This window comes from Oncorhynchus gorbuscha, linkage group LG26 (assembly GCF_021184085.1).
Source record: "Oncorhynchus gorbuscha isolate QuinsamMale2020 ecotype Even-year linkage group LG26, OgorEven_v1.0, whole genome shotgun sequence".
Taxonomy (NCBI): domain Eukaryota; kingdom Metazoa; phylum Chordata; class Actinopteri; order Salmoniformes; family Salmonidae; genus Oncorhynchus; species Oncorhynchus gorbuscha.
In genome coordinates this window covers 31,092,717-31,109,602 of record NC_060198.1, presented here as the reverse complement: position 1 = coordinate 31,109,602, position 16,886 = coordinate 31,092,717, and the positions used below count along the sequence as shown (strand labels likewise).

General features: G+C 43.6%; 1 protein-coding gene across 1 annotated transcript; it reads right to left on the bottom strand.

The window, feature by feature from the left end:
* Positions 1 to 7,583: 7,583 nt before the first annotated feature.
* Positions 7,584 to 14,793, bottom strand: gper1 (G protein-coupled estrogen receptor 1). The gene is made up of 2 exons (XM_046331686.1): positions 14,569 to 14,793; positions 7,584 to 9,552 (listed from the first exon to the last, which is right to left on the bottom strand). The coding sequence occupies exon 2, from the start codon at positions 9,117 to 9,119 to the stop codon at positions 8,013 to 8,015; it is 1,107 nt and encodes a 368-aa protein (XP_046187642.1). The 5' UTR covers positions 9,120 to 9,552; positions 14,569 to 14,793; the 3' UTR covers positions 7,584 to 8,012.
* Between the last annotated feature and the right edge of the window lie 2,093 nt (positions 14,794 to 16,886).

Below are 16,886 nucleotides of genomic sequence, written 5' to 3'. Positions count from 1 at the left end.
GGCTTACAGTGGTGTAAAGTACTTACGTACTACTTACGTAAAGTACTACGTAAGTCGTTTTTTTGTGGTATCTGTACTATTTATATTTTTGACAACTTTTACTTTTACTCCACTACATTCCTAAAGACAATATGCACTTTTTACTCCATACATTTTCCCCTGACACCCAAAACAACTCATTAAGTTTTGAATGCTTAGCAGGACAGAGTGGGAATTCACGCATATCAATATAACGCTGTGTCATACCTTCTGCGTCAGAGTTATGGTTCAATTCACACATCAATATAACGCTGTGTCATACCTTCTGCCTCAGAGTTATGGTCCAATTCCCGCATATCAATATAACGCTGTGTCATACCTTCTGCCTCAGAGTTATGGTTCAATTCCCGCATATCAATATAACGCTGTGTCATACCTTCTGCCTCAGAGTTATGGTTCAATTCACGCATATCAATATAACGCTGTGTCATACCTTCTGCCTCAGAGTTATGGTTCAATTCACGCATATCAATATAACGCTGTGTCATACATTCTGCCTCAGAGTTATGGTCCAATTCACGCATATCAATAGAACGCTTTGTCATACCTTCTGCCTCACACCTCCAGCCACTTTAATAATGTATCACTAGCCACTTTAAACAATGCCACTTCATATAATGTTTACATACCCTACATTACTCATCTCATATGTATATATTGTACTCTATACCATCTACTGCATCTTGCCTATGCCGTTATATACCATCACTCATTCATATATTTTTTTATGTACATTTTCTTATTCATTCCTTTACACTCTTGTGTATAAGGTAGTTGTTGTGAAATTGTTAGGTTAGATTACTCGTTGGATATTACTGCATTGTCGGAACTAGAAGTACAAGCATTTCGCTACACTCGCATTAACATCTGCTAACCATGTGTATGTGACAAATCAAATTGGATTTGATCTGGCGGACTCATTAAACACAAATACGGCGATTGTACATTTTGTCTGAGTGTTGGAATGTGCCCATGTCTGTCTGGGGGAAAAATAATAGAAAATTGTGCCGTCTGCTTTGCTTAATATGAGGATTGTGAAGTATAGCATTTACTTTTACTTAGTACTTTTACTCAAGTATGACAATGTTGTACTTTTTCCACCACTATACTATTTTTTTAAACTTTTACTCAAGTAGTATTTTACTGGGGGACTTTTACTTTAGTAATCTTTTATTTAAGGTATCTTTAATTTTACTCCAGTATCACAATTGAGTACTTTTTTCACCACTGCTGGATTATATAATTATGTCATAATGCTTCTTGACACTATCATAAAGTGTATTTTATTAGTCCATGTAAAGTGACACAGGATGTTCTATCGATTGTAGTATTGTAGTATGCGTGTGTGTGTGTGTGTGTGTGTGTGTGTGTGTGTGTGTGTGTGTGTGTGTGTGTGTGTGCATGCCATGCATGTTTGAGTGAGAGAAAGAGAGAGAGAGAGAGAGAGACTATAGTGCTTGGTTAGTATGCCACTAGAGGGCAGAGTTGTCTTATATGACTGTGCTATATCCAGGGGTTCATCAAGTTGCATGATAAAGACAAATACATTTACATTTACATTTAAGTCATTTAGCAGACGCTCTTATCCAGAGCGACTTCAAATAGAACTGAAGATGGAGATGAAGCCCATATCCACCCTGCTCAACACTTCTCACTTATCTGTGGCTGCATACAGTACATACTCTTCTGATCTACCTCGGACATATCCATAACCATGTTTACTATATCCCCTGTGTGTGTGTGTGTGTGTGTGTGTGTGTGTGTGTGTGTGTGTGTGTGTGTGTGTGTGTGTGTGTGTGTGTGTGTGTGTGTGTGTGTGTGTGTGTGTGTGTGTGTGTGTGTGTGTGTGTATGCCATGCATGTTTGAGTGAGAGAGAGAGAGAGAGAGACAGAGACAGAGACAGAGACTATAGTGCTTGGTTAGTATGCCACTAGAGGGCAGAGTTGTCTTATATGACTGTGCTATATCCAGGGGTTCATCAAGTTGCGTGAAAAAGACAAATAGAACTGAAGATGGAGATGAAGCCCATATCCACCCTGCTCAACACTTCTCACTTATCTGTGGCTGCATATAGTACATGCTCTTCTGATTTACCTCGGACATAGCCATAACCATGTGTGTGTGTGTGTGTGTGTGTGCGTGTGTGTGCGTGTGTGTGTGTGTGTGTGTGTGTGTGTGTGTGTGTGTGTGTGTGTGTGTGTGTGTGTGTGTGTGTGTGTGTGTGTGTGTGTGTGTGTGTGTGTGTGTGTGTGTGTGTGTGTGTGTGTGTGTGTGTGTGTGTGTGTGTGTGTGTGTGTGTGTGTGTGTGTGTGTGTGTGTGCGCACGTATTGGTGTGTGTGCAGTTGTTGTAGCAGGTCAAATCAATAACTACAGCAGGGGTGCTGCTAGGCAAGGGAGAGGAGGGATGAAAACACATTAAGCTTTCGCTCAGCTTCAGATCGGGCACAACAACTTCGTCACCACGTGCCCTCTTCATTTTATGTATGCTTGCTGTCTAAATTGAACTTGTCTCCAAATCAGCCAATCATTTGCTTCAATGCACACTTGTGTATCTCAGCATACGTGCAAAAATCATACTTCGCCCCTCCTATTACCCAGAACGCAATCTTTCTTTTTCACCTCTCGGTTTTCTGTGAATAATTTAAATTTACAAATGCAATTATGAGTCAGATCCGTTATTCATCTACCTAGCGCCACAGCGTGCATTGCCATACAATTATGCATGAGCCCTATCCAGTCTTAATTACTTTGACATGGCAGCAGCCGTCTCTCACTCCTTGGACTGACTGGTCAGTGTTGGGGAGTCGTGAGCTCCATGTAGTTCAATTTGTAATTTAGGTTTTCAAAGTAACTTCAGTTAAGTCAAATATATTTTTCTTAAGGTTGCTTTAGTGTAGCTTCACGTCTTACAGTGTGAAGTAATTGGTAGCTTGGTAAACTGTATTTTCGGAGTAGTTTCCTAACACTGGCTGTGGAGCATGTGTTTCCCCTTTCTTCAATTTTGCTGTAGAATGTCAGGGTGTATTACTCTGGTCATCTTTAAAAGTCAAGTTATTCTGCCCAAGCATGCTCAAGGGTCTAAGCAAACCTCATCCAAGGAGAAAAAATGCTGTGGATAAAATCAAAGGAAAAAGTCACACCATTTCTGCTTTCTATGACGTCAGTCACATCCAACTCTGATCCCGACTCAACAGACAACAGCTGCGCACACAGTCCCCTGTCAAACTCTTCTCACAGTCTATATTTCCCTGTGTGTGTGTGTGTGTCCAGCACCACACGTGTGCCGGACGGGTCCTGCTCTGCCTCACCCCAGGGGGTGGGTGACCTGGGGTGCTTTTGGTTCCGTTCGTCTGGCCGCCGCTTCTGTATATTAATGAACTTGTCAGTCATCCTTGCGTTATCACTCACCCATCTTCCTGTCTTCGTCCGTTCAGTCCCCTTCCTTGATAGTCACATCCTCAGGTCGTTCTCACAGGGATCTTTATTCTATTTCTAAATCTCATCCAAACATTGTATAGGCAGACATACCGAGCCCCGTTCTAGTATTTTTGAACATTCTGCTTGCTATATGTGGTTCACAAGTGTACACAGAGAGTATCTGCTTTATGTTCTCATGCACAAGCAATTTAACATGCTCTTTCACCAAAAAGAGATGAGGTACACTCTGAAAGGATATGACGTGTTTTGTGTGAAAAGGACAGATCTTTGTATCATGTACCACAACAAGTTTGACATTTTCACGAAAGACCCCCTACAAACAATTATTCAAACAATGCTCTGAGCTGATTTCCCAGGCTGCCTGGATTATCACAGCTGGAAAAACAGTTTGTGGTTTGGGCTCATGCTTTTCCCAGACTACGCCAAGCCGCCATCTCCCGCTGCACAGCTCCGTCCACAAATACAGCCCAGCCTTACCACAGCCACAGGCTGGCCATGGAGCCCTAACAACCACCCAGCCCAGCCTTACCACAGCCACAGGCTGGCCATGGAGACCTAACAACCACCCAGCCCAGCCTTACCACAGCCACAGGCTGGCCATGGAGGCCTTAAAACCACCCAGCCCAGCCTTACCACAGCCACAGGCTGGCCATGGAGACCTAACAACCACCCAGCCCAGCCTTACCACAGCCACAGGCTGGCCATGGAGGCCTTAAAACCACCCAGCCCAGCCTTACCACAGCCACAGGCTGGCCATGGAGGCCTAACAACCACCCAGCCCAGCCTTACCACAGCCACAGGCTGGCCATGGAGACCTAACAACCACCCAGCCCAGCCTTACCACAGCCACAGGCTGGCCATGGAGACCTAACAACCACCCAGCCCAGCCTTACCACAGCCACAGGCTGGCCATGGAGGCCTAACAACCACCCAGCCCAGCCTTACCACAGCCACAGACTGGCCATGGAGGCCTAACAACCACCCAGCCCAGCCTTACCACAGCCACAGGCTGGCCATGGAGGCCTTAAAACCACCCAGCCCAGCCTTACCACAGCCACAGGCTGGCCATGGAGGCCTAACATCCATCCAGCCCAGCCTTACCACAGCCACAGGCTGGCCATGGAGGCCTAACATCCATCCAGCCCAGCCTTACCACAGCCACAGGCTGGCCATGGAGGCCTAACAACCACCCAGCCCAGCCTTACCACAGCCACAGGCTGGCCATGGAGGCCTAACAACCACCCAGCCCAGCCTTACCACAGCCACAGACTGGCCATGGAGGCCTAACAACCACCCAGCCCAGCCTTACCACAGCCACAGGCTGGCCATGGAGGCCTAACAACCACCCAGCCCAGCCTTACCACAGCCACAGGCTGGCCATGGAGGCCTAACAACCACCCAACCCAGCAGCACACTTTCCCATTCACACACAATGTAACTTACTGAACTCTCACTGGCATTACCGTAACAGACCCACAGGGAGGTTGTCTCAGCAACACCCACAGAAACAATAATTAAACCACAGGATCCGACTACAGTACATGCTAGATGCAGGCGTGCCCTGTATCATCCTTGAAACCATTTCTCAATGGGAACCTATTTGCTCTCCGGAATGACACCGAAGTAGTTCTTTGTTTATGGCTTTGAGAATATTAATCCCAAAATGTTGTTTAGGATAGAGGGTGCAATTCACAGTAATGTGAGATAGTAATAAAAAGACAGATCACTTTTAGCCATGTCAGATTTAACCTGATGCATTAACTGTTTATTGCACTTACTCTGGCTGACAAGGATATACACAGAGGCTGTAAACTGGATTTATGTCAGATGATTTGGAGCCTCAATTAACAAGCTTCTAGCACTGTCCAATGGTCTTTTCCATTCCTCTTGTGTTGCTTAGTAGCCAGTATTTAGTTGCCTTGTAATAATTAGGAATCGTTTGTTAATTACTACTCCTTATCGCTCATTTGATAGTGTGTATTGTTGGTATTTATTACAAGGTAAGAAACACATTGATCATGATAGTCTGTCTCCTTCCAACTAGGAACCCAGCTTTTAATGCCCTGTTTCTTTTTTTAGCCAGGCACTCTAAAAGAAAATCAATGTGCTATTGTATTCTTCACCAACGCACATGGGTTAGGCCATAAATGTTACAAAGTGGTGGCACCCAAATGTGCCACTGCCATCCTGTTTGAGTGGCCCCCGCCTGTTGCATAATCCTGAAGCACATAGCCTCAAATTGCCTATGACTAGCAATGGCAGTTACACACTGTGCTTGTGTTTTGTTCGCGCTAAACTACGAATCAAAGTTATTTCTCTACAAAACCCTCACACTCCTCCACTAGTGAACACATATTCCAATGATGAGCTGAACGTTGGTGTCTCAAATCTCGAGGTTACTGATGTGTACATGTTGGTGGAAAGGAAATGCCACGGAAGTAACACCCAGACTATGCTACTGTTGATATCCTGATTGAAATGAGTGTGCTTGTTTTGGGTGGTTCGCGCGTGGGAATTCAGGCGAACATAAAAGGGCTTGTTGGCAGATTTGACAAGATATTTTATGATGCCTATTAAAAAAAAAATACCATGCCTCGTCTGTTGTGGTTTCAGTAAAGTAGACCTATTAGTCAAACGATATCTGACACATGCATTAATCCATCATTTCCCCAGATTCAAATTAGAGATAGTATGAATTACAGTTTGAGTAACCTAGGATCAATTCACAAACACAAACAATGAACCTAACTGCTGGGAACCGCAATTACTGGATCCCATTGTATTTGTTTGTGTTTCTATCGGTTCCTTTAACATTCATGGGAAAGGGATACTTTTCTCAGAATGCACGGTAATGCACAGTAATGATATAATGCACAGTAATGATATAATACACAGTAATGACTGAGGCAATGGTCTTAGTGTTCAATAAGGGTTAACAGGGTCATGGCATAAATGTACAGAGATTGGTGTATTTCCGCAGAATTGTTGTTTTTATAATGAATGAGAACAATAGTTGAGGGGAACAGTCCTTTTGCCGGCTTCCTGTAATTGAGGAGATTTTTCTAGCAAAACAGGAGCAGGTGTGACTCCTTACAGTAGCCTACTGTACATACTCTCAACTGTAACAAGAACTAAAAGATCTGGTCTTTATTCAGCCTTATTTCACAGACAGATTAGCAAGACAGAAAATGATGTTTAAAAGGATGTTTACCCTTACCCTCAGCCCTTACCCAAAATAGTATTTGGTAAATAAACAAGCATTTGGTAAATAAATCTGTCCCTGCTCACTGTAGTTTTAGAATGACTGAAACTGTTGGAGACTGAGAGTAAACACAAGAGATGATAGCAGCGCCTCCATCGTCTTCGCTGAGTAATGTGTTTACATATAATCCCATCTCCTCCTCTCCGAACAACACCTGCCTCCTTGTTTTTGCCTCAAGGCAAACAGGAGTTGACAACTAGGGTCATAATACTGTGGATAACATCTGTCTTTAGAATGTGTATCGGTCTTGACTAGATATATTTAGCGTTCTCCAAATACTGAGGGCACTGGCACACAACTGTCTGTGCATGCTTGAGGAAAATGAGCATTCACGTTTCCTTTGCGATCTACCTTGATTTGAATAATATTTTTTGTTTAAAACATTTCAAATGAATTCTTTAAAAATAGGAGAAAATCAAAGGTAAAGAAGCTTTTTTCGGACGTCTGGGCGCATGCAGCAAGTCACCACCTACAATTTGTTTTCATATGTAGAAAAAATGATTTGTTTAGATTTGTGGAAGGCATATCCTGTCTTTTACTTCCACTTTTTGTAATACACTTAAGGTTGTCGGTACTAAGTCAGCAAAGAGCTTCTCAACAGCTTCCTAAAAATAAAAACATTTATTTTTATTTATTTAAATAAAAGTGGTGTTAGTGGACAATTGCTTGCACAGGCAAACAAAGAAAAGGACATCTACTTACAACACAGTGGCATTGTCAGTACATTAAAAAACGAGCCGACAACAGGTGTGTCTAGCGGTCTTATGGGTTACCCAAACAGTTCTGAGCAGTATACAGTGTTACAATAACCACACTGGGGTCAAGGAGAAGCAAGTCACTGGTCCCTTTGATGTGTCTGTTTTAATTTGTTCCCTCACCGCCATTTCTCTGAGTAGATTGTTGCGGTTTCATGAGCGAAGAGAAGACATTGAAAGAACACCAAACCTGGTATTTTCATCAATTTGCCTTCTCCATTTTCCAAATGTGTATTTAATACCCAGATCTCATTATTAGATACACAGTGTAGATACATGTAGATACACAGTGCATTCTCCACCCGCACTTACATGGGACAAAATGGCAGCCTCATGGTCAGTTTCTAGCTTTCCTCCATGGTATCTCTACCACCTATAAGAAGCTGAATTCTGGAAGCCTTTGAGGGTGTCATAAAGACAATTCCCAGGATCCTGCTGGGTAAACACAGCAGCACATAGCTCTTCCTCCCCCCTGGTCTTCTGTTACATCCTAACCTTGTTGCTGATCCTGCAGCGTTACACCTCCGACACCTCACTCCTCACAGGTATGTGTAAATCTAGGGTGTGGTGGCAGAAGCGGTAGAGCACGGACCAGCTGGCCTTCTGCTTGATGAAGAGTCTTAGCTTGTCCCTGAAGGTCTCCCCCAGGAAGCTGTAGATGATGGGGTTGAGGCAGCTGTTGGAGAAGGCGGCCAGGTTGACGATGTGGCCCGTCAGCGGGTAGTCGTGCCACAGGTGGCCGCTGAAGGTGCTGCGCTGGGCCGGGTCGTCCGTGCCATGCAGCAGCTGGATGCTGATGAAGATGTTCTCAGGCAGCCAGCAGATAAAGAACACCAGCACCACCACCCCGATCATCCTCAGGGCCTTCTGTCTGCGAGGCCACAGGCCCCGGTGCTTCTGCGCCCGCATCAAGATACGCACGATCAGCGAGTAGCACAGGCCGATGACGGAGAAGGGCACCAGGAAGCCGATGGTCACCTCTAACCACTGGATCTCAAAGACGTTGGCGAAGCAGAAGTGCACCTCGCCGCGGTGCTGGGTCTGGACAATGGTGAAGGGGAGCAGCGTAGCCAGGATGGAGGCCATCCAGATGAGGCTGCAGCTGAGCTTGGCGTGCTGCATGGTCCTCAAAGGACTGCTGCTCATGGAGCTGGCCAGAGCTACGTAGCGGTCAAAGCTCATCCATGTCAGGAAAAAGATGCTGCTGTACATGTTGACCTGCAGGAATAAGGACATGAAGGTACACAGAACAGCATACTCATAGTACTTCTCATTGAGGTTGAAGACCTCGATGAGGGAGTCTGCCACCAGGATGAGGTCTGCGACCGCCAGGTTGACAAAGTAGAGGTCCGGGATGGTCATCTTCTCCCTGTGGTTGAGGTTGACCACCAGGATGAGTATATTCCCAATGAAGCCGATGGGAAAGAGGAGGATGGTGTAGAGGCAGGAGAGGAAGAGGCCGATGGTGTAGAACTGATAGGTGTCTGGGTTCTCAGACGCGTCCGTGACGTTGTAGTCGTATGAGGTGTTTAGTTGCTCCGTACCGTTGACATATACCTGAACCAGAGAGGTGGTCTGCACTTCCATACTGCCTGTGTCTTTGCTTCGAAGGTCCTGAATCATAGGTCATATAACCTACATACTTCAATCGTGTCAGTGCCCGATTCTCTGTCTCGAAAGGTTCTCTCATCTATGCTCCATTTGCATGCTGACAGAAGTCAGTTCTTATAAATATATACATCGTTTTAAGGGGTGTCTGACCCCATGTTGATATCAAGGTTTGCCTAGCAATAGATGACAGAGGGCACAGACACAGAGCAGCACCTCCATGTTTTGGTATCACCCCTTCTTATTGGCAGAGGCTGCTAGGGCCTTACATGATCCGTGGGGTCCCACCCGAGGACCAACATGTACTTAGGGACTTTGCTTCTTTCTCTTTTTCTGAGCCGTTTGTTTCTCACACGTTCTGATCCCAGTGCTGGCTTGTCTCATCCAGTCCATGTGCATGTTTATTCACCCAACCTCAGCCTGTGACGCTATTGCTGTGACACCTGAGCTGTGGAGAAGACAGAAAAAGAAAGTCATTACATGAAAGAAGGATTAGGTGCTCAGCAGCCTTTGGTCAATTGGCATATGTCTGATTGTCTGTCTAGTGACTGAGCACATATCAAACTCCAAAGGACCAGAGGTTTCATCTCGGGTAAAATGATTTACTGGTATCGAACTGTAGACGCAGCAATCAATCATATATGATGGTTGAACTCAATAGTTTGTCTCTACTAATTCCGAGATGAGACGAAGTTCGTTGGTGGTTACCAAAGGACATTAAAATGCACATTTTCAGGCTTAAACAGATTCATTGAAAACCTGCTGCTTTGAAATCTTCAGCCAATCCTAGCTCAGTCCATCAGCCTGCTCCAGACTTAATTTTTATTAATTGGTGGGATGGTGGGAAAATGGATTTCGAGCTAATTTACATTGAACAAAACCATTCTAAATCTGATGTTTTGGCTAGAGCGGAGCACATGCTTTGTATCACGTAAGAGACAGCCCTTGTTATATTCATGATAAGCAAATATCATTAATCAGTGAGATAATATGTTTATATTCCTAAACAGTGACGCAGTAAAGACATTTCATAAATCAATGTTCAGTCAATGTTTTATTCACTTAACCTTTTATTTAAGTCAGTTAAGAACAAATTATTATTTACAATGACGGCCTACCAAAAGGCAAAAGGCCTCCTGCGGGGACAGGGTCTGGGATTAAACATAAAAATAAATGTAATAAAAATATAGGACAAAACACACATCACGACAAGAGAGACAACACTACATGAAGAGAGACCTAAGACAACAACATAGCATGGTAGCAACACAACATGACAACAACATGGTAGCAACAAAACATGGCAGCAGCACAACTGGGTACAGTAGCAGCACAAAACAGGGTACAAACATTATTGGGCACAAACAACAGCACAAAAGGCAAGAAGGTAGAGACAACAATACATCACGCAAAGCAGCCACAACTGTCAGTAAGAGTGTCCATGATTGAGTCTTTGAATAAGAGACTGTAAAACTGTAAAACTGTTCAGTTTGAGTGTTTGGTGCAGTTCGTTCCAGTGGCTGCTATTTCTTTGCTTAATTTTATTATTGATAACAGATCATGTACAGTAATTTATTTCGAGTCACAAAGCTATTAGATCAATCTCAAATCAAAATCAAAACCAAATCAAATGTTATTAGTCACATGCGCCAAATACAACCTTACAGTGAAATGCTTATTTACGAGCCCCTAACCAACAATGCAGTTTAATTTATTTTTATTTTTAAAGAAACATTATCAAGTAAGAATAAGAAATAAAAGGAACAAGTAATTAAAGAGCAGCAGTAAAATAACAATAGCGAGACTATATATACAGGGGGGTACAGGTACAGAGTCAATGTACGGGGGAACCGGTTAGTCGAGGTAATTGAGATAATATGTACATGAAGGTAGAGTTCATAAAGTGACTATGCATAGATATTAACAACAGAGAGTAGCAGCGGTGTAAAAGAGGGGGAGGGGCAATGCAATAGTCTGGGTGGCCATTTAATTAAATGGTCAAGAGTCTTATGGCTTGGGGGTAGAAGCTGTTTAGAAGCGTCTTGAACCTAGACTCCGGTACCACTTGCCGTGCGGTAGCAGAGAGCACAGTTTATGACTAGGGTAGCTGGAGTTTTTGACAATATTTAGGGCATTCCTCTGACACCGCCTGTTATAGAGGTCCTGGATGGCAGGAAGCTTTGCCCCAGTGATGTACTGGGCCGTTCGCCCTACCCTCTGTAGTGCCTCTCAGTCGGAGGACGAGCAGTTGCCATACCAGGCAGTGATGCAATCAGTGATGCAGCTGTAGAACCTTTTGAGGATCTGAGGACCCATGCCAAATCTTTTCAGTCTCCTGAGGGGAAATAGGTTTTGTCGTGCCCTCTTCACAACTGTCTTGGTGTGCTTAGACCATGTTAGTTTGTTGGTGATGTGGACACCAAGGAACTTGAAGCTCTCAACTTCCTCCACTACAGCCCTGTCGTTTAGAAATGGGGCGTGCTCAGTCCTCTTTTTCCTGTAGTCCACAATCATCTCCTTTGTCTTGATCACATTGAGGTAGAGGTTGTTGTCCTGGCACCACATGACCAGGTCTCTGACCTCCTCCCTATAGGTTGTCTCGTCGTTGTCGGTGATCAGGCCTACCGCTGTTGTGTCATCGGCAAACTTAATGAGGGTATTGGAGTCGTGCCTGGCCGTGCAGTCATGAGTGAACAGGGAGTACAGGAGGGGACTGAGCACGCACCTCTGAGGGGCCCCTGTGTTGAGGATCAGCATTGTGGATCTAGCCTTTAGCTCAATGGATTGCAGAATGTTGCCTGTAATCCATGGCTTCTGGTTGTGGTATGTACGTACAGTCACTGTGGGGTTCAACATCATCAATGCACTTATTGATGAAACCAATGACTGATGTGGTGTACTCCTCAATGCTATCGGAGGAATCCCGGAACATACTCCAGTCTGTGCTAGCAAAACAGTCCTGTAGCTTGACATCTGCTTCATCACTTTTTTATTGATCGAGTCACTGGTGCTTCCTGCTTTAATTTTTGCTTGTAAGCAGGATTCAGAAGGATAGAGTTATGGTCAGATTTGCCAAATGGAGGGCGAGGGAGAGCATTGTATGTGTCTCTGTGTGTGGAGTAAAGATGGTCCAGAGTATTTTTTCCCTCTGTTGCACTTTTAACATGCTGATAAAAATTTGGTAAGACCTATTTAAGTTTCCCTGCATTAAAGTCCCCGGCCACTAGGAGAGCCGCCTCTGGGTGAGTGTTTTCCTGTTTGCTTATGGCAGAATACAGCTCATTGAGTGTGGTCTTAATGCCAGCCTCAGTCTGTGGTGGTATGTAGACAGCTACGAAAAATACAGATGAAAACTCTCTAGGTAGATAGTGTGGTCTACAATTTATCATGAGATACTCTACCTCCGGCAAGCAAAACCTTGAGACTTCCTTAGATATCGTGCACCAGCTGTTATTTACAAAAATACAATGTTAATCTAACCGTAGCTGTTTTGCACATTATCCCATTTTTAATTTCTCCACATTGGTCTTAGCTAAATAGTAGTCTAAGCTACACTGTAAAGGAAAACTAAGTTATATGGTAATTTTGGGATATTATCAACAGGAAAATACCATGAAACCTTTTACTGCAGCATATTGTAAATTATGGTGCATTGTGAGAAAATGATGTAGGAGGGGAAAGAATTGCTGTATTTCGAATGGTACTGTATTCCATCCCTGTACCGTATTTTTGGGAGGGCCAAAAACATTTGAACCACTACTCGGTGCATGTTATTGTTGTTTCTGGCTCATTAAAATATTTTGAGGCGTGCCTTCTAAGAGGCTATATTTGTTCCACCCATTAATATAGAGTGCTGTACCAATTTAACCGGTATGTGGTGTGTGCAATATGAAATACAGTAACTTACATGTGTCTTTGCTGCCTGTAATTTACTGTTAAATTCACAGTGTAAATAATATCATGACACTTCCCGTTGCCTGTTTTCCGTCAGTGCAGAGGGAACCTTGACCTTTAGCATGCGTTCACACTCAGACCCTCAGTCTTTTCATTTACACCCAGAGGAAAACCTCTGCAATATTAATGCTGCCTCCTCTCCCCTGAGTGCCGGCTTTCACAGCCATATCTCAGCCGTGGAGCATGTATGCACAGGAAGAGAAAAAATGAAACGGTATAAATGAGACATAGGGATCTCATCTCACAGGGAGAATGGCCTCTGAGCCATCTGAGAAACATCCAGGAAGCCTTACTAACCCAACCATGCCGTATATTACCATTATCCTTTGGCAAACAAACTTTGACTGTCTGCTTTGACTTCAAACAGAATGAAAGATTTGACACTTGGAGCAATACATCCTCTAACGTTTCCACAATGCAGCCTCAAACTGCTGTGATGGTTTTGGAACATATTGCCAAAGAAATGACACTGGCAGTCCTAGAAGGCAGATAAGTGTAGAAGGACACGGCAGCCCACTTAGATTACACATGGGTACTTTATTTTGATATGGACCAAGATCAGGAATCAACAGGACCCACATTAGGAAAGCTAAGATTAATATAATTCCCTTATAAAGGCAGTTGTATAATTCAAAAGATAAACATACTGGTACATTTTATTTGACCCTTTGTCATTTAGTACAGTCATACATGAAAACTCCTGTTACCAGGAATCCTTTTATAGCATGAGGCAGAATGATGTGAGCCATTCTATCTGTATTAATTGGTTTGATATGTAATTAGTTTATCCTCCATCTGCACTGTCTATAAGCAAGGCTGGTGACCCCATTTTGCGTTATTATACAGCTTTTGTCATAACACGGCATGTATAAGCCAGCTAAAAAGCTTAAGCACCAGTCAAAAAGCTCCCCCAATGGCCCTATTGACATCAAGCTGGGCATCGATCTCTAGAAACTAAGGAGGGGTTATTTTGTTGTGGACAGAAGAAGAGATGCATGGTGCTCGTGAGACATGAGACTTGACAGCTCCCTGTCTCTCGAGGGAAACAGGATGTCAATCTACCAGTTCAGACATGTAGGTTAGTATGGAAAAATGAAGAGCGGATAACATGAATTATACATCACAAATCACTTTCTCTTCACTGGGCATGAAGGTACAAATGGTCCATCAACCCCAAAAGCAACAGACATCTTATCCACACCAGGCTACACATGTTCCTTTTCTTCAGTAGAATGGAGTCTTTAATGTCCCCATTTTTTACACAATCTTAAATCTGAAAATAACAACTTGAACTGTCTAATTTGTAACACCATTGAAGTGAAATTAAACCTGACAATGAGTAGAGGAAAAACCCCATTAATCTCTGGTCCTGATCTATTGAAACCTCCCATCCAATTCAAGTTTGCACCTTCTCCTAATATCTAAGCCTATCTATTGTCTTCAACTCCGTAATAGTCATCAAACAGCTGCAATATCACACAGGGATGGAGAGCAGAAAAAAAACACTTACTTTTCCGTGGTGGGCTTGTTGTCCATCCAGTGTGAAGCTCCAGTGCAGATGTCAGCGGAGTGTCACCGATTTCTAATCCCCGTGTCCAGCTGAGGCTGCACTCACTGCCTGCGCCACCTGCTGTTCACCCCAACCCAGGGAGAGAGGGAGAGAGAAAGAGGAGCCAGAAGAAGAGGAGGACGGAGCGCTCAAGCAAACGCGGGAGCTGATCACTAGACCTCCTCCCTCATGAAACTTGCTTTGTTTGTGACCATGCTTGTTCCCTCATTCATCTACCCCCTCCTCCTCCACTCCCCTCCCTCAGACCTCTCTCCCTGAACCCACCCTGAATTGCTCAAAGCATTCAGGTTCCGTCACCTAATTATTAACCCAGAGAGGTGTGTGGAGTGGATGCTATGGGATCTTCTAAAGGCTCCGGATGTATCTTGGCCCAGGTATCTATGTACATAGCCCATAGGCTGTAGCCTGAGAAAACAGCCTCATCTGTAGAGTCCATCTACTCTGAGAAAGGAAAAAAGCGCTGTACACATCCCGTCAGAGAATACAGTATATCGTTTGTATAAGGTCATCACTACACTGTATATACAGTACTTTACAGACATATACCTCATTCTTCTTAGTTATGCCTCTCCAAGGAGTTTGCATTGACATCCTGTTTGCAGCAGATCTGTTTCCATTGCATAGTGAACATATTTCACTAGTTTCGAAAAGCACTGAAAGCCATTTGGCATAGGACAGTCTAACTGGGTCCAACTGGAGGTAATCTGGCATGAGTGGCTTTACTGTGGAACTCCAGTAAATACCATTGATGCCACTTTAACCAGCCTGCTTCCAAGGAAAACACAGATGATAAGAAAGCTTACCAGGCAGTACACTGTAAATAGATTTGTTAGTCCCAAAAGGGTGTGTAGAGCTCTCAATCACAAAACGTTTTAGTCACTAACTGTTTTTGTATTGAATACTAGTAGATTAGAAGATAATTATTCATGAACACCCATGACTATAAACGGATCTTTTTTCAAGAGGCCAAATAAGGACAGCCAAGCATGGCTTCCTTATATTTTACAGGTAATAGTTGACCCCGCTATGTATTACAAGCAAAGTGAGTTGTGAGTTTGCCCCATTCTCCTCATAATTACATTTGATGCCCTTTAGAGGCTTCTGGTTTCGTCAACACGGCTTTGTTATCAAGATGAGACAAAAAAGGAGGAGTGAAAAGAGAGAAAGCAAAAAAAAGAGGGAAGATAATTAACCTCCGAGCAGAATACATTTTGACAAGAGAAACGGGGAGAGTGAGAGAAAGAGAGGGATGGACACCACATGACGCTCAGATGAGGCTTATAGTTGAACACTTCCAGTGAGGTTGGTCCTCAGTGTCAGCAAGTGGGAAGGTAAGCAGGCGATATGGCTCTAGGGCTTAGAATAACATCAACATCACTTTGAAGCCAGCCAGTCACAGACTGTAGACCCAATTGAAGACTTTATTAAATATTGTATGACTGTGTCCCTCTTCCTATTGCGGTGGATAGTGTAGTGCCTCAGTGACAGCTGAGCTATCTGACAGTGTACAGAGCCAGTCTGTGTTTAGACATGGCCATCTGGTGGATGGAACGGAACTGCTCATGTAACTACCGTACTAACTGCTCTACGTCGCCGTTCACACCGTGTATCTGAGGCAGGCAGACCGATGCTGCTCATTTTGGCCTTGACACCAAAACAGGAAGCTCTTCTTCACAGGGGGCTTATTTCTTTATGCATTATGTAACTGATCTCAGTACAGATGCACAGGCAAACACACAGAGATCCTATTGGCATAAACAAATTATTTCCTCACTAAATTATACACTGAGTGTACAAAATATGATGAACACCTGCTCTACCTGACGTAGACTTATAGATGTCAGTTGTTCAATTCACTTCAGTCAGTGTAGATGAAGGGGAGGAGACAGGTTAAAGAAGGATGTTTAAGCCTTAAAACCTCTACGGGATCGGTGCCCCCCCGCGCGGGATGGTTAAGCTAACGTAGGCTAATGTGATTAGCATGAGGTTGTAAGTAATATGAACAACAGAAAGCTTAAGTTCTTGTTAATCTAACTGCACTGTCCAATTTACAGTAGCTATTACAGTGAAAGAATATCATGTTATTGTTTGAGGAGAGTGCCCAATTATGAACTTGAAAATGTATTAATAAACCAATTAGGCACATTTGGGCAGTCTTGATACAATATATTAAACATACATGCAAGTTTTCTTCTTTGTATTATCTATTACCAGATCTAATGTGTTATATTCTCCTACATTCATTTCAAATTTCCACA